Source organism: Rhinichthys klamathensis, unplaced genomic scaffold, assembly GCF_029890125.1.
Source record: "Rhinichthys klamathensis goyatoka isolate OS25496 unplaced genomic scaffold, OSU_Roscu_1.1 h1tg000907l_1, whole genome shotgun sequence".
Taxonomy (NCBI): domain Eukaryota; kingdom Metazoa; phylum Chordata; class Actinopteri; order Cypriniformes; family Leuciscidae; genus Rhinichthys; species Rhinichthys klamathensis.
Window position 1 is genome coordinate 190,874 of NW_026607253.1, and position 13,515 is coordinate 204,388.

At 35.3% G+C, this 13,515-nt stretch overlaps 1 protein-coding gene across 6 annotated transcripts in view; it reads right to left on the minus strand.

Moving 5' to 3' along the window:
* Positions 1–835: 835 nt before the first annotated feature.
* The window catches only part of pank4 (pantothenate kinase 4 (inactive)), a 43,661-nt gene continuing 30,981 nt past the window's right edge, over positions 836–13,515 (minus strand). For 5 of the 6 annotated variants that reach the window (XM_056244094.1, XM_056244092.1, XM_056244091.1 and 2 more), the window contains 9 exons: positions 10,693–10,805; positions 10,374–10,461; positions 9,976–10,127; positions 9,850–9,905; positions 6,264–6,313; positions 4,589–4,693; positions 4,386–4,486; positions 3,128–3,196; positions 836–3,030 (listed from right to left, as the gene is read on the minus strand). In XM_056244094.1, the coding sequence (XP_056100069.1) occupies positions 2,814–3,030; positions 3,128–3,196; positions 4,386–4,486; positions 4,589–4,693; positions 6,264–6,313; positions 9,850–9,905; positions 9,976–10,127; positions 10,374–10,461; positions 10,693–10,805 (951 nt within the window). In that variant the 3' untranslated portion in view covers positions 836–2,813. The remainder of the gene's footprint in view (positions 3,031–3,127; positions 3,197–4,385; positions 4,487–4,588; positions 4,694–6,263; positions 6,314–9,849; positions 9,906–9,975; positions 10,128–10,373; positions 10,462–10,692; positions 10,806–13,515) is intronic. The other variant, XM_056244093.1, reaches the window with a different exon arrangement.

The following is a 13,515-nucleotide window of genomic DNA, read 5'->3' on the forward strand; positions in this document are numbered from 1 at the left end:
GTATTTTTAAATCTCATTTAAAAATGCCTTTTTTAAGGTTAGCTTTTACTTGACTGTTTTTTTTTTTCTTTTTCTCTCTGTGTGTGTTGTATTTTAACATGTTTGTTCTATTATGTAAAGCGCCTTGAGAAGATGCCTTAAAGGCGCTATATAAAAATAAAGTTATTATTATTATAGTACATATAAATATACACGCACAGTATAGAATCAGCATCATGACAAAGAAAGCTTTTCAGTGGTCCATTGTATATGTCCTTATTCAGCCACGATTAAATTATTTATTTAATGTTTCTGTATGATGGTTACCAAGCTAAAATAAAAAAATGACCTCGGATGTCATGTAATTCATGAGGCAGTCCATGGCTGCGTTTCCCAAAAGCATCTTGAGCTAAGTTGATCGTAGAGACCATGGGAAACGCAGCCCAGGTCAAGAGGTTTAGATTTTGACTGTTAGCTTGGTCCAGCAACCACCTAGTGGTAGATGTTGTACTTACACCATTTGCATACATGAACACATTTTTTTTTCTACTGGCAGCCATTCAAACATATTTGTGGCTTCCGATGAGACATTTCATTATTTGGATATTTCACCAGTGCTCTACCTTTGAAACAACTTTTTCTTTTTAGTTGACGTCACCCATTTTCAACTATTCCTTCCAATCACCTCTCATTTAGATATCAATGGATATAATCCTGCTTTTTTCTCACAGTATATCAGTTTCATTTAGAAATACATCACATTTGAAGTAAAATCTGTTGTGAACACTTTCATGTTGATTGTAAAGATCTATCTATCTAATATACAAAACAGGTAATGTCCTTAGTGACAGGTCAATACTAAAGAGGGCAACATTTTATTTGTGCAAATACAAATACAGAGATTAAAAAGACCCAAGCTGAGTGAAGACAGTGTAAAATATATTTGACATAGAATTACATGTGATTGTCAAGTGAGTATTAATTTACTGAAATCTTGAGAATGCATCAAGATAAAGGCAAATAAAGAGTACATTTTAAGTACAAGTTTGCGTTATATTTACACTTGATTTTACAATATTTCACAAAATGTATGCATTAGTAAAGTAAGTTAGCCTTTGGCCAGATGATAAACGAGGACTGTACAAACAGCTTTAGTCTGAGAGAGATCCTTGTTTTCACAACGTCCATGATGAGCATATTTTGAAAGCGACTGATTGACTCCTGAACGTCACATTCTTGACTATCAGTACTAAACCTTTAGTCAGAATGATGGCGTAAACACTGTGCTTAAAATACATTATAGCTTTTCAAATTGTATGCAATTTATGACACATTTTGGTTTTTGGGGGCCACACACACACATGTAAATAATGCAAAAACACATAAGATAAATTATACATTGAGAAAACCAACCAATTAATCAGAATGATAAAAAACAATCGATGTGATTCTTACTCTGTGACATATCCCTGAAATATTGTGCTTTAACATTTAGTGCCCACAAACTAATGATTGTTATAGATTATCTTAAAATTGACTTTTTCTCTTTCGCATACACACAAACTCGATCTGTCTCTCACCCATCCAGAAAGAGCTGTGATAGTGAGGCAATGCTGTGCTGTACAACCCTGAAATGGATTTTATATTACAAAGATTTCCACAGATGGTAGAAAGTGAGAGCTGCATCAGATATGAGGATAAATGCAGTACAATATAATGATGCAATATCTGAAGCAGGCTCTGTTCCATGTCATTTTCTCCTGCGCCTGATAAATTAAAGAAAAATAAAAAAAGAGGGAGAAATAATCCTGAAAGTCTACCACATTAGCATTTGCCTTTATCAAGAAAGGTATTTGTATAGGACTAATTATAATAATAAAAAACTGACACCTAGTGTTAATGGATGCACAACTCAGAAAAGGTCTTTTGTCTATTTATATCTGAGTTTGTTAAAATAGTTACACCATTTTTATCTATTACAATCAGACAATGGAAGAAAAAATCTGAATCCATAAAGTTACTCAGTTTTGCCAAAAACCAAGCATGCTATTTTGTGCAGGAAGCTTTTGTTATTCACTTTAGTTGGGTCGCCACTATTAATGTATTAAAATAACAGAAAATCATTGTCACTCCAAAATGTTGTCATGGGAACAGAGGAGCAAGCCATTAAAAGACAATGCCATCTGGATGAGATATGATTCAGTATGGCAGCAACAAAAGCAGTGAGTGAAATAATTAGAAACATACCAGTTACATTTGAAACCAGATTGCTTGTCAAAAAAATAGGAAATACACTAAATGTGTCATCTAAATAAGTCTGCAATGAAATAAAAAAGCCAATATCTTTGTGATTTTTATCGATATTTCAAAAGAAAGACCCATTTTTAATTACCAGGCTTATACATTTAAATACATTGTTAAAGCCAGCAGGATTAGGGCAAATTCAAAACTTGAAATGTTATATTTGTCATTTGTAATTCAAAACTTAAAATGTTATATTTGTCATTGCAATCCATCCGGAATCCAATGGAGAATCATTCAGCAACAGAAATCTGGTCTGAGAACAATAAAATTCAATCTCATCAAAAGAAAAAGCCCCTACAGCTATCATCCAATTGTTATGAGGGAGGTTACAGCAGCCGTGCACATTAAATTTCAGAGCAGGCACACACAGCCACCCCTTTATTATTTCTTTTTTATTAAGCAAAAGAAAACCCTGAAATACAATCATTACGTCAATCTCAGGAAGAAGCACAGAGGACCAAGTAGTGCTCTTTCCTTCTGGAGCTAGCCATTTCAGCTCTAAAAACCTCATAGTTTCCCTAATGTTGCCCTTAAGATTTTGGAGGGACCTCATACTTGAAGACTACACTGAAGATCTTGCCTCCAAGACGCTCGGCCAGCCAGGAGTTCTTTATGACGGCTAGTTTAAGGCTCTCGCAGCTGAGCATGGCGTAGTAGTTAGTGTGGATGGCCCGACCCATACCTTCAATGATCACCAGATCCGTGCCACGCTCCCTGACGACTGTGGCCAGGGCTTTGTCCAGGCGACTGAAGAATGAAAAATAACGGGAAATTACATGGTTTTAAGCAGAGGGAAGTCTGATACACTCCAACAAATAGGCCTATGGGGGGAAACATATTATACCTCAGGTCTAAACAAGGAGAACTGGAACCATTCTGCAACAAAGCAAGTCTGTCCTCTTTGAGTGCAGCCCTGAAAAAGGAAAAATGGAAACATGGTCAATCTGCTGTTACCATGTTATAGCAGTATGGTGTAAAGAAGGGTAACGCTTCCTTTTACAGTCCTGTTACCCATGTACTTACTATGTACTTATAGTAATTATAATTACTGGGTAATAACTAGGTACTAACCCTGAACCTACCTCTAAACCTACCCCTAACCCATGTACTTACCTTATAGTAGCCAGTACTTTATAGGCAAGTACACTAAGTACACGTAAGTACTGTACTGTAAAAGGAAGCGTTACCTAAAGAATAATGGTGTAACAGTTCACAATATTTACATAAAAAACTATCACAATATAATAAGCTTCAACCTTTTAAAGCCTACTATATTATATTTGATTCACAAAATTCTAAGGCCTCTAAATTATCAACATGATCAAAACTTTGCTGAAAAACCTATTGTATTACTTTTTTAGCAAGTAAACTTATATTTTATGCAAGTAGTCTGCTAAACTGTTATAAAATCTCAATGATTTTTATGAGCTTCAAAGCCTGATGTATCAAATATTAATATTAATGAATATATATATATATATATCATATAATCAGATAGATAGATAGATAGAAAGATAGATATTTTTTTCTTTTCTTTTTTTCTAAAGCTTAAACAGATTTTCTGACAATTCTATGATTTTTTTTTTTTCAGTTAAAAACGAATCATTTAACATTTGATAGAAAACATCTCTTTTATTATATTATTATACAGGCTATTTTCTTCTATGATATTGCAGCAAACATACATTTTTGGAGATTGAAAAAACAAATACAAATGAGGTATGCTTAGAAGTTCTGTAAAATGTGTTTGAATGTGCTATTTGGTAGGGAAAAAATGTATCCAAAAAATATAACCCAAGGCACAATTCAAATGGTTAAGCCTTTTTACAAAGCCTATTAAACTAGCTATTTCATAGTAAAAAACATTTATATATTAAAAAATTAAACAAACAATGAGCATCTTTAGTGTTTATAAACTGGTTTGTCACAAATTAGCTCTATGACGAGTGACTTGAGACAGAGTGCACAAACATATACACAAACTCGTTCTATTGATGTGCACAAAGACTGACTGCCATTCTCATGTTACATTATCTACACTCAAATGATTAAAACATTTTTTGTAAACTTTTTCACCGCTGGTAATAAGGGTGATAACTCACTGAATGACAGGGTCCATGGCGGCTATTCTCTCAGTCAGGATCTGCAGCTCACTGTTAGTGACATCATTTAGGGCAGGGCTTGAGTTACTGGCAAGCACAACCTAAAAGCCAACATACTCAGATGTGTAACTAAAACTCAAAGAACACATTGAGAAGAGCCAACAATTACAATTTTCTTCTGAGACATATTGTTGTTAACTTACCTCTGTGCCTCTGATGAGGAGTTCTCTAATGAAAGGGAAAACCCCAAGAATAATGTCTATTCCACTATTATCTACGAAAAACAATGCACATTTATGAGGAGGACCCTGTAAAAGAAAGCCAGCAGGCACAGTGTTCAATCAAGACCGGGAAGACTTCATAGATTGTTTAAATATTACATTTTCAAATAACATTTAAAAAAGACATGACATGATTTTATTTCTGTCTTCTCGCTCTCCCTTGTACATCGACAATGAACAGGGTTGCCAGGTCTGCGTAACAAAACTAACCACAATGGCCAATCAAAAATAGCCTAAAAGTATCCAAATGACCATATCTAAAATACATTTTTCAGTCAATGTTATGCTAATTCTTTTGAATAAGATTAGTTTAAGGGTTTTATGTTGAAGTTTTCTGATTGTATTCTGTTTAATGTTTTTATATTTTGTATGCTGCAAGTTTTCTTTCAACTCAATGGCCAATCAGAGGTGTTTAAGTTGGCACTGAACAAAAAGGCCGGCGTTGAGCGGTGAGTGTATTCTGAGTTCTGCACGCTCGCAAATCCTCTCATTATTACAAAGTGTAGAAAATATGTAAATAAGAGATTCATTGTGCAGTCAGCTTCATTTATTATAATAGAACTTTGTGAAATCGCAATGACCTAAGAAGAGTAATAGCTTTTTAGTGAATATAAAGCGACTGCTCTTTTGCACGCATGCCAAAGCCCACATACAGTATGCCTGCTTTTCTGTTAAAATTAACAGTGGTTTGTGAACGTAGACGCTTTAATAACAAATCATTTATTGGGAGCGTTTATGCTGGGATGTATAGGTTGTGCGGTGACACATAAATTGAAACTATTACAAGGAAATGTATGCGTTTTAAGGGGAAGCGCATCTTCAAGCCTTAAACCTGGCGTTAGTTCACCCTCCGCCTATGATTACTAACTAAAGTAAACTAAAATGCACATTCCCGAATGACAGGAGAATATCTCGTGTTTTTCCGTGGGCACATGGCCATTTCCGTGGGATCAGGCCTATGGTCAGTAGTGAAGCATAGTTATTTATTTATTTATTTTGTATTATAATTACAAAACATTTTCAAGGTGAAGTCATTGTTCATTTTGTAATATCTTTTAGCATTTTATGTGGAAAGTATTAATTAATATAAGTAATAATTCAAAGTTTTCGACCTGTTATCTCACTTTAGCTGGTATCGACAAGATCCATTATAAGTCGACATCTAATACAGATTATTCTAAATGAGGGGGCCCGCAGCAAGTTATTTACATGTTTTTTTTTTTTTTCATTTATTGTTAAAATAAAAATGTATTGTCTAAAAAGAAAACCTTTGTAGAACAACTTAACATACTTTGATTTGTAATAATACACATCATAAATATGTCTTGCTTTTAAATACATTTATTTATAATGCCCCAGGGAGCATGTGTACATTTAGAATACATTTTAGCTTGATTTTAGATTAGATTTTGCAGTACACACAACTAAATGTATAAATGAGACCCAATGTCCTGTTGTGTTTTTGTTTTTTTTACGGATAAGTGCTTATTAAAATAGAAGAGATACTATCATATCGCACCTTGTTTGAACAGTGTATGAGTGCAGCTAACTATAAAGTTTATAGTTCAATGACTTAAAGTGAAATACAAGATCTGACCTTCATTCTCTCAATCCATTGATTGTAGGCATCCACAAGCCATGGCCTCTCTGGAAATATCAAATGTTCAGTATATAGAAAACTTAAAGGTATTAAAATATATACATACTGAAAAGTTTGTAATTTTTGTAAAGTTGTTTATTTCTATTTATTTGATCAAGAACAGTAGAAACAGTAATATTGTGAAATATTATTACAATTTATAATAACCGTTTTCTACTTTAATATATATTTTCAATTCTATTTAATATATTTTAATATAATTATTCCTGTGATGGCAAAGATGACTTTTCATCAGTCATTACTCCAGTCTTCAGTGTCACATGATCCCATGATCCTTCAGAAATCATTCTAATATGCTGATTTAGTGCTCAATTGTTATCAATTATTATTAGTGCTCAATTATTAATAATGGTCATTATTATCAATGTTGAAAACGGTTTTATATTTATCTGGAAACCGTGATACATTTTTCTCAGGATTCTTTAATGAATAGAATTTAATAGGACAGCATTTATTTGAAAGAGACAGGTTTATCATAATGAATTTCTTTATCGTCACTTTTGAACAATTTAATGTGTCCTTGCTGAAAAAAAGTATTAACTTCTTTCTTCTTCTTTTTTAAAAGTAAAGAAAGAAAGAAAAGAAAAACACAACTGTTTTCAACACTGAAAATAAGAAATGTTTCTTTACCAAATCAGAATATTAGAATAATTTCTGAAAGATCCTGTGACACTGAAGTGGTGTCAGGGTTTTTCCTGCATTGAAAATATTTTGGCGGATGCTAAAATTAATCTTTGTCCCACCAAAGATTTATTTGATCATTTAATGTGGCGATACCTGCCGCTCTGCTGTACCTTTACACGCTGATAGCCGGCTGCTTTAAAACGCTCCAATGAGTGTTCTTTTGAGCATGTGAACACAATGGCCAATCAGCTGTTTAATCCGCTCAAGGCGGCAGAGATTTTGTTCAGCACGAGTTCTGCCCTCTCTCGAATCCTTCCATTATAACCAAGTATAAACACGATGTCAATTAGTCAATTTAGTATATCTTCTCAAGGGACAATACCATATAAATGAAGTGAACATGTCAAAACTGTGTCCAAAGTGTCATTTTGTGTGAGCACCAATGTTATCTAGCACTGCCTTAATCCTCCTAGGCATGGAATTCACCAGAGCTGCACAGGTTGTTGCTGGGATCCTCTTCCACTCCTCCATAATGACATCACGGAGCTGCTGGATGTTAGACACATGGTGGTTCTCCACCTTCTGCTTGAGGATTTTAAGCCCACAGGTGCTCAATAGGTTTCAGGTCTGGAGAAATATTTGGTCACTGCATCACCTTCACCTTCAGCTTCCTCAGCAAGGCAGTTGTCATCTTGGCGGTGTTTGGGGTCGTTATCATGCCGTTCAGCACAGTTTCTGAAGGGAGGGCATCATGTTCCGCTTCAGAATGTCACAGTACATATTGGAATCCATGTTTTCCTCAATGAAGCGCAGCTCCCCAGTGCCGGCAGCTCTCATTCAGCCCCAGACCATGATGCTACCACTATGCTTGACTGTAGGCAAGACACAATGTTCTTGGTACTCATCACCAGGGCATCGCCACACATTCTGGACACCATCTGAGCCTAAGTTTATCTTAGTCTCACCAGACCACAGGACATGGTTCCAGTAATTCTTGCTCTTGGACAGGTTGCTTTCAGCAAACTGTTTGCGGGCTTTCTTGTGAGAAAGCTTCAGAAGAGGCTTCCTTCTGGGACGACGGCCATGCAAACCGCCTTGTTGCAGTGTGCGGCGTATGGTCTGAGCACTAACAAGCTGACCTTCCGCTTTTGCAACCTCTAAAGCAATGCTGGCAGCTTCTGCACCTGACGCACAGCACGAGGACTCAATTTCTTTGATTGACCCTTGCGAGGCCTGTTCCGAGTGGAACCAGTCTTGGAAAACCTCTGACTCTGTATGATCCTGGCCTGTACTGTAACTAAGTTTTAGGGTGTTACCAATCTTCTTATAGCCTAGGTCAACTTTGTGGAAGCAACAATTCTAATTCTCAAATCCTTAGAGAGTTCTTTGCCATGAGGTGCATTGTTGAACATCCAGTGCTCAGTATGAGAGAATTGTACTCAAAGCACAAATTGTAACTGCTCTAATACAAGATATAACAATTTGTATGGTCCTGTCAAGCAGACAAAAACATGAACATGATGAATAGGACATGTGGCTTTGCATGGTTAAACGACATACAGCTATTATCACTTAGGGTGTACTCACTTTTGTTGCAAGCTATTTTACAGTAATGGCTGTATGTTGACTTATTTTCAGAGGCCAGTAAATATATACTGCTATAAATTTCCTAAAATGTGAGGGGTGTACTCACTGTGAGAGATATATATATATATATATATATATATATATATATATATATATATATATATATATATATATATATACACACACACCTGTCTAAATAGTCTTTATTCAAACATGACCAAAAAACTTAATATTTTGTATGCCGTCCTTTGGCCTTGATAACAGCTTGGATTCTTGCTGGCATTGTTTTTATGTACTGTACTTTTCCACATTCTCTGTTGTTATTGACTTCCAAAAAGTCTCTAGTTGTTCGCAAAGACTTTTAATGAAACTGTTGTGTAATCTTTCTTTGAATCCACTAAATCACAAATTTGTTCAATAGGATTCAAGTCTGGACTTTAACTTGGCCAACTGTGACGAAAGAGCTTACACATATTGGTGGATTAACCATCACTGAAACAAAAAATATTTTGGTAATCACCAATACTGTTAGTTTAGGGGAACCTTACATTGGGTGGTGGTCTAATAAATTTGTTAAGCACTGTATATTCATGCTGCAACCGTAACTACACATTGCAAAGTTTCTGGATTGACAACTGTATTTAATTGTACGATTGAATCAATTGACAGTGATAACCTGAGCAATGGCCGAAATACACCAATCTGATACTGTATGTCAAATGATCTGTGCATTAAGTCTTGGAGTGTGAATGCAAAATATTAAACCTGCCACTTTTTCTATGTAATGTGTTACTTTGTTGTTCATTTTATTACGAACCTTCAAATCACTCAGTGACTTTTTACATATACATTTACAGATAGTTCTAAGCACTTTGTTTTATGATCTGTCCCAACCTTGATTTTTTTTTATTTCATGAAAAAATAGGATAAGTTAATATTACAAACTGTTTTTTTGCATTTATTGTGGATTTACTTTGTACTGTGTGTGTGGATGACAGTGTTCATCCACCACCACAGAGGACCATTTTTAATCAAGGAAAAACCTTCAAAATTCACCTTTGCCATCACAGCAATAAATTACATTTTAATAGATTAAAATGGACAACTGTTCTTTTGAATGTAATCATATTTAATAATAATATTGTAATAATATTATTGTTTTTAAGTGTATTTTTGATCAAATAAATTCCAATTATTCCAAACTTTTGACCGGTACAGTACAAACATATATACGTTTATCATTTATCAGACAAAAATAATTTGTGATACAATATTTTATCATTATTATGTGACAGTTTAAAAGTTTTCATACCTTGTAATTGTTGTTTTGCTTGTTCAAACCCAAAGTCTGGATCTGATTCAAGCACGCTGAAAAACAAATAAAGGTAAGAATATACCCCCTCCAAAAAAAACCTGGCATATTTGTTAGTACACTCACTCTGACACAGCTTTGGCTCCCCAATCGAAAACGTTGCCAGCCAGCAGGCCTTTGACCAAAGTGAACTGTCTTTGCTCCCAGCTCAGCTCCTCTACTGACTTCACCACCTTCAGATAGTATTTCAGGGCCATGTCATTCTCTTTCTGCTTGATCTACAGGAAAATAAGAGATTCAGACTGAATCAGATAATTCTCCATTGGCCACTAACAACTAAAAAAAACACTCATCCTAAATAATGGTTTAACCACTGGAAAATAAGACAAACAGATGCACAAAGATAGAGATTGAAACAATCTCATGACAGAAAAATATGTTTGCAAGATTTTAAATAACAGATTGTGGGGAACTGATGTGATTTGAAGAACCAAAGGCAAGGTGAAGGATGATTCAATGTAAACCTTAGAGTAGGGGTCAGGAAAGTTGAACTCGTTTAAACAGTGCTCTCTTGTGTCTAAAAGACTTCTGACGGTGAGGGATCCATAAGCACTAGAGATGAGAGGAGAGGCAAGCTACATTAGAAGAGAGAAACACTCATCCAGCAACACTCAAGCACACACACACACACACACACACACACACACACTACAAGACTGTAACTCATAAAACATCCTAATTGCTACTAAGATCTTGTTGAATATTAAGCCACAAATACAGTCAAGCTGAAGAATGAACCCGTGATGAGCCAAAGCAGAGGCTTTAGGTTCATGATGCTCTTACAAAGGCTGGTGCCGAAGAGTCTGGAGTTTGTGACAGTATTTCTGCCGAAACTTTTCTGCCCTCTCCACAGCCTCTGGTTGGTCTTTCTGGCTAGCCACAGCTCGCTTCACCACCTGTTAAAAAAAACAAGATGAAGTCATGAACGTGGATTCAAGTTTGGCTGTGGGATATAATAGATTACAAGCTATGAAATTTACTGACAAATAATATATAATCAATATAATATATCTAGTGTAGGGGTGTGCGATATGATGATTTTTGATTGTGAACAATTAAAACGTCTCCACGATCTGCTTTTGAAGAAATATCGTGTTGTAGTGGATTCTATCAGTTGCAGTTCTGACGCCTCCCAACATACTGTACAATTATACAGTTTACAATTAATCAATTGTACAACATTATACAATTGTCACAGAAACTGTGGATTTTTAGGTGGAACAGTGATATTTTTACTATTGCTGAATGAGACGAATGAAGAGCGCTTCTCTCTCGCGTGCTCGGACACGATGGTTACTGCTGGAAAAGGGAACTTCAGGGCATTTCGCAGAAAGTTAATTCGTAGTCGAGTGGTAGAGCATTGGCCAACAATGTCAATGACATGGGTTCAAATCCCGAACAAACAGGCTACTGTTCGTTTGTTTTTTTTGTTTTTTGATTAATGCAGAGAGATTGTGTGTCTCCTGCAGTTCTAAAACACTGATTAATTATACACCAAAATGTTTTGTGCTTACATGTATAGGCTATAAAATTACCATGCATTTCCATTTTACACTAAGCAACAAATATAATCCAACGGTATGAATGAATTCACATTTGTAGAATTCCAATCAGAATATTAACAATCATCAGTTCTGAAAAGAAAAAGAAAAAAATGTCATTGGGTTCGCTATCCAGAAAGTGTTTGTAGAAACACGGTTGTAAGGATCCCAGGATCCCTGACTGTGGAATTGAATTATCAAGTTGAAAATGTTATTCATGGCGACAAGGAACATGAGTGTGAAGTTCCACTTCGTTTTGCTTGGAAAAAGCTGGCATAGTAAAAGGAAGCAGCTAAATCATCAAGCAAAATATTCTATTTTAATTCTTCAATCAATGAAGGAAATAAATCATTTACATGTCGTGGTATTTTTGTCATAAATGTTTATTAATTTTTAAATATTTAATTCTTTGAATGATTTCATTGCTTTAATAATGTTAGCCTAACGTTTAGAATTTTTCTGGTGCGACTTCTCTTTGTTTTTTAGTAGTCAGCCTCAGACGCTCGATCACAGATATGGGGGTTGGGAGGGACAGTTCAGTAGCTTCACAGCATGACAATATAAATATGTAAATCGCCACTCTTTCATACTTAGAGTGTCGATTGCCTGCCTGACGATCAGTTTTAACTTACAGAGCAGGCAAAGGCAAAGTTTGTTTCAGGCAAAATGTCTCGATGTGTCCAAATGTATCTTATGTTACAAATATTGTAATCGATTTAAAGGTTTTACATTAAAAAATAAATGTAATCCATTGTTCGATCCAAGCGTTTCAATTGGTTTTGTGGGGTTTAGAATGTTTGAGCAGGGTGTTATGATAATCTAAACATGAACTGTTGAGGAACGCATTCCTGAAACGAATGCGAGTGGAGAGCTCATAGTTTTTTTATCTTAATTATTTTTATTGTAAGGTGAATTCAACAAGGCATTCAGTTCCTTTTAAGGAAAAAAGGCTAAATAATTTACAGTTAGTTTTAGTTTTTTGTAATTGGTGTGGATGACACGCAGTGGCAAATATGAGTTTCTTTCTTCCCTGAAACATTTAATTTTATTACCTACACAAGAGAGACCTTGCATGTATCAGCTAGGGAGACAAAGAAACTTGCTGAAAGAAATCCAGTGCGTCTGCGAGAGAGAGGCAAAAAAACCTTTTGTTCTTAATTTATGCTGTAGGGCAATTTCAATAATTTATTGCTGTTGGCCAACATCGGTTAAGAGCAAATATTTAAAATGTTGTAGTCATTAAGTATCAATTAAAAATAAACAGCTTACTAGACCTACCAATAAAAATGACAGATAATGAATAAAGCTTCAAAAGTTGTTTAAAATCAATAAATGTACATTTAAAAAAAAAAATTATTAAACTAGAGACAAAATTATGATGTTGGTTTGAAAAGCCTGATCCTCGTGCCAGGACACGAACTCCGGATTGCCTGTGGCACGGCTGTGGTACATGTTGATATGCTGCCCACAAGACTATTGCCTTAATACACTCATGCAAAGCCTAATTCATGTAGCCTATTAGAAAACTGCGCCATCACTCCTAATCAGAGGTGGGTAGTAACAAAGTACATGTACTTTAAAAGTTCCCAGATTTAAATCTACTCTTAACTTTAAAAGGTGCTGTATGTTACTTTTTCACTCTACTGAAGCATACAAATACCATAATATGTTTGCAGATATTCACAGGAGTTCACATACTCGTTTCTCTGAAAAACACTTCTACAGCTAGTTATTTTACTTTGAAATGTGTGTTCCGTGTTGGAATGTCTGTTTTTGTTTTGATCTGTGGGATCTCACCCACTGCCAGTTCACCAATAGTATTTCGACACCCAGGGATGCCAGTTGACAGGAAACACAGCGTATTGCATACAGCAAACAAACTGGGCCAGAGATTGCAGATTCTACCCAACCTAAAAAGCCACGGTATCCATCTAAAAATCTCTATGAGCAAGAGCATATTAAAACGCGGATAAATCAACTCATCAACTTAAGTCTTAATGTTAAGAAATACGTATAGTTATTCCAAGCTTTTTTTCTGGGGCATGAGCGATGCGCCATTCAAAAA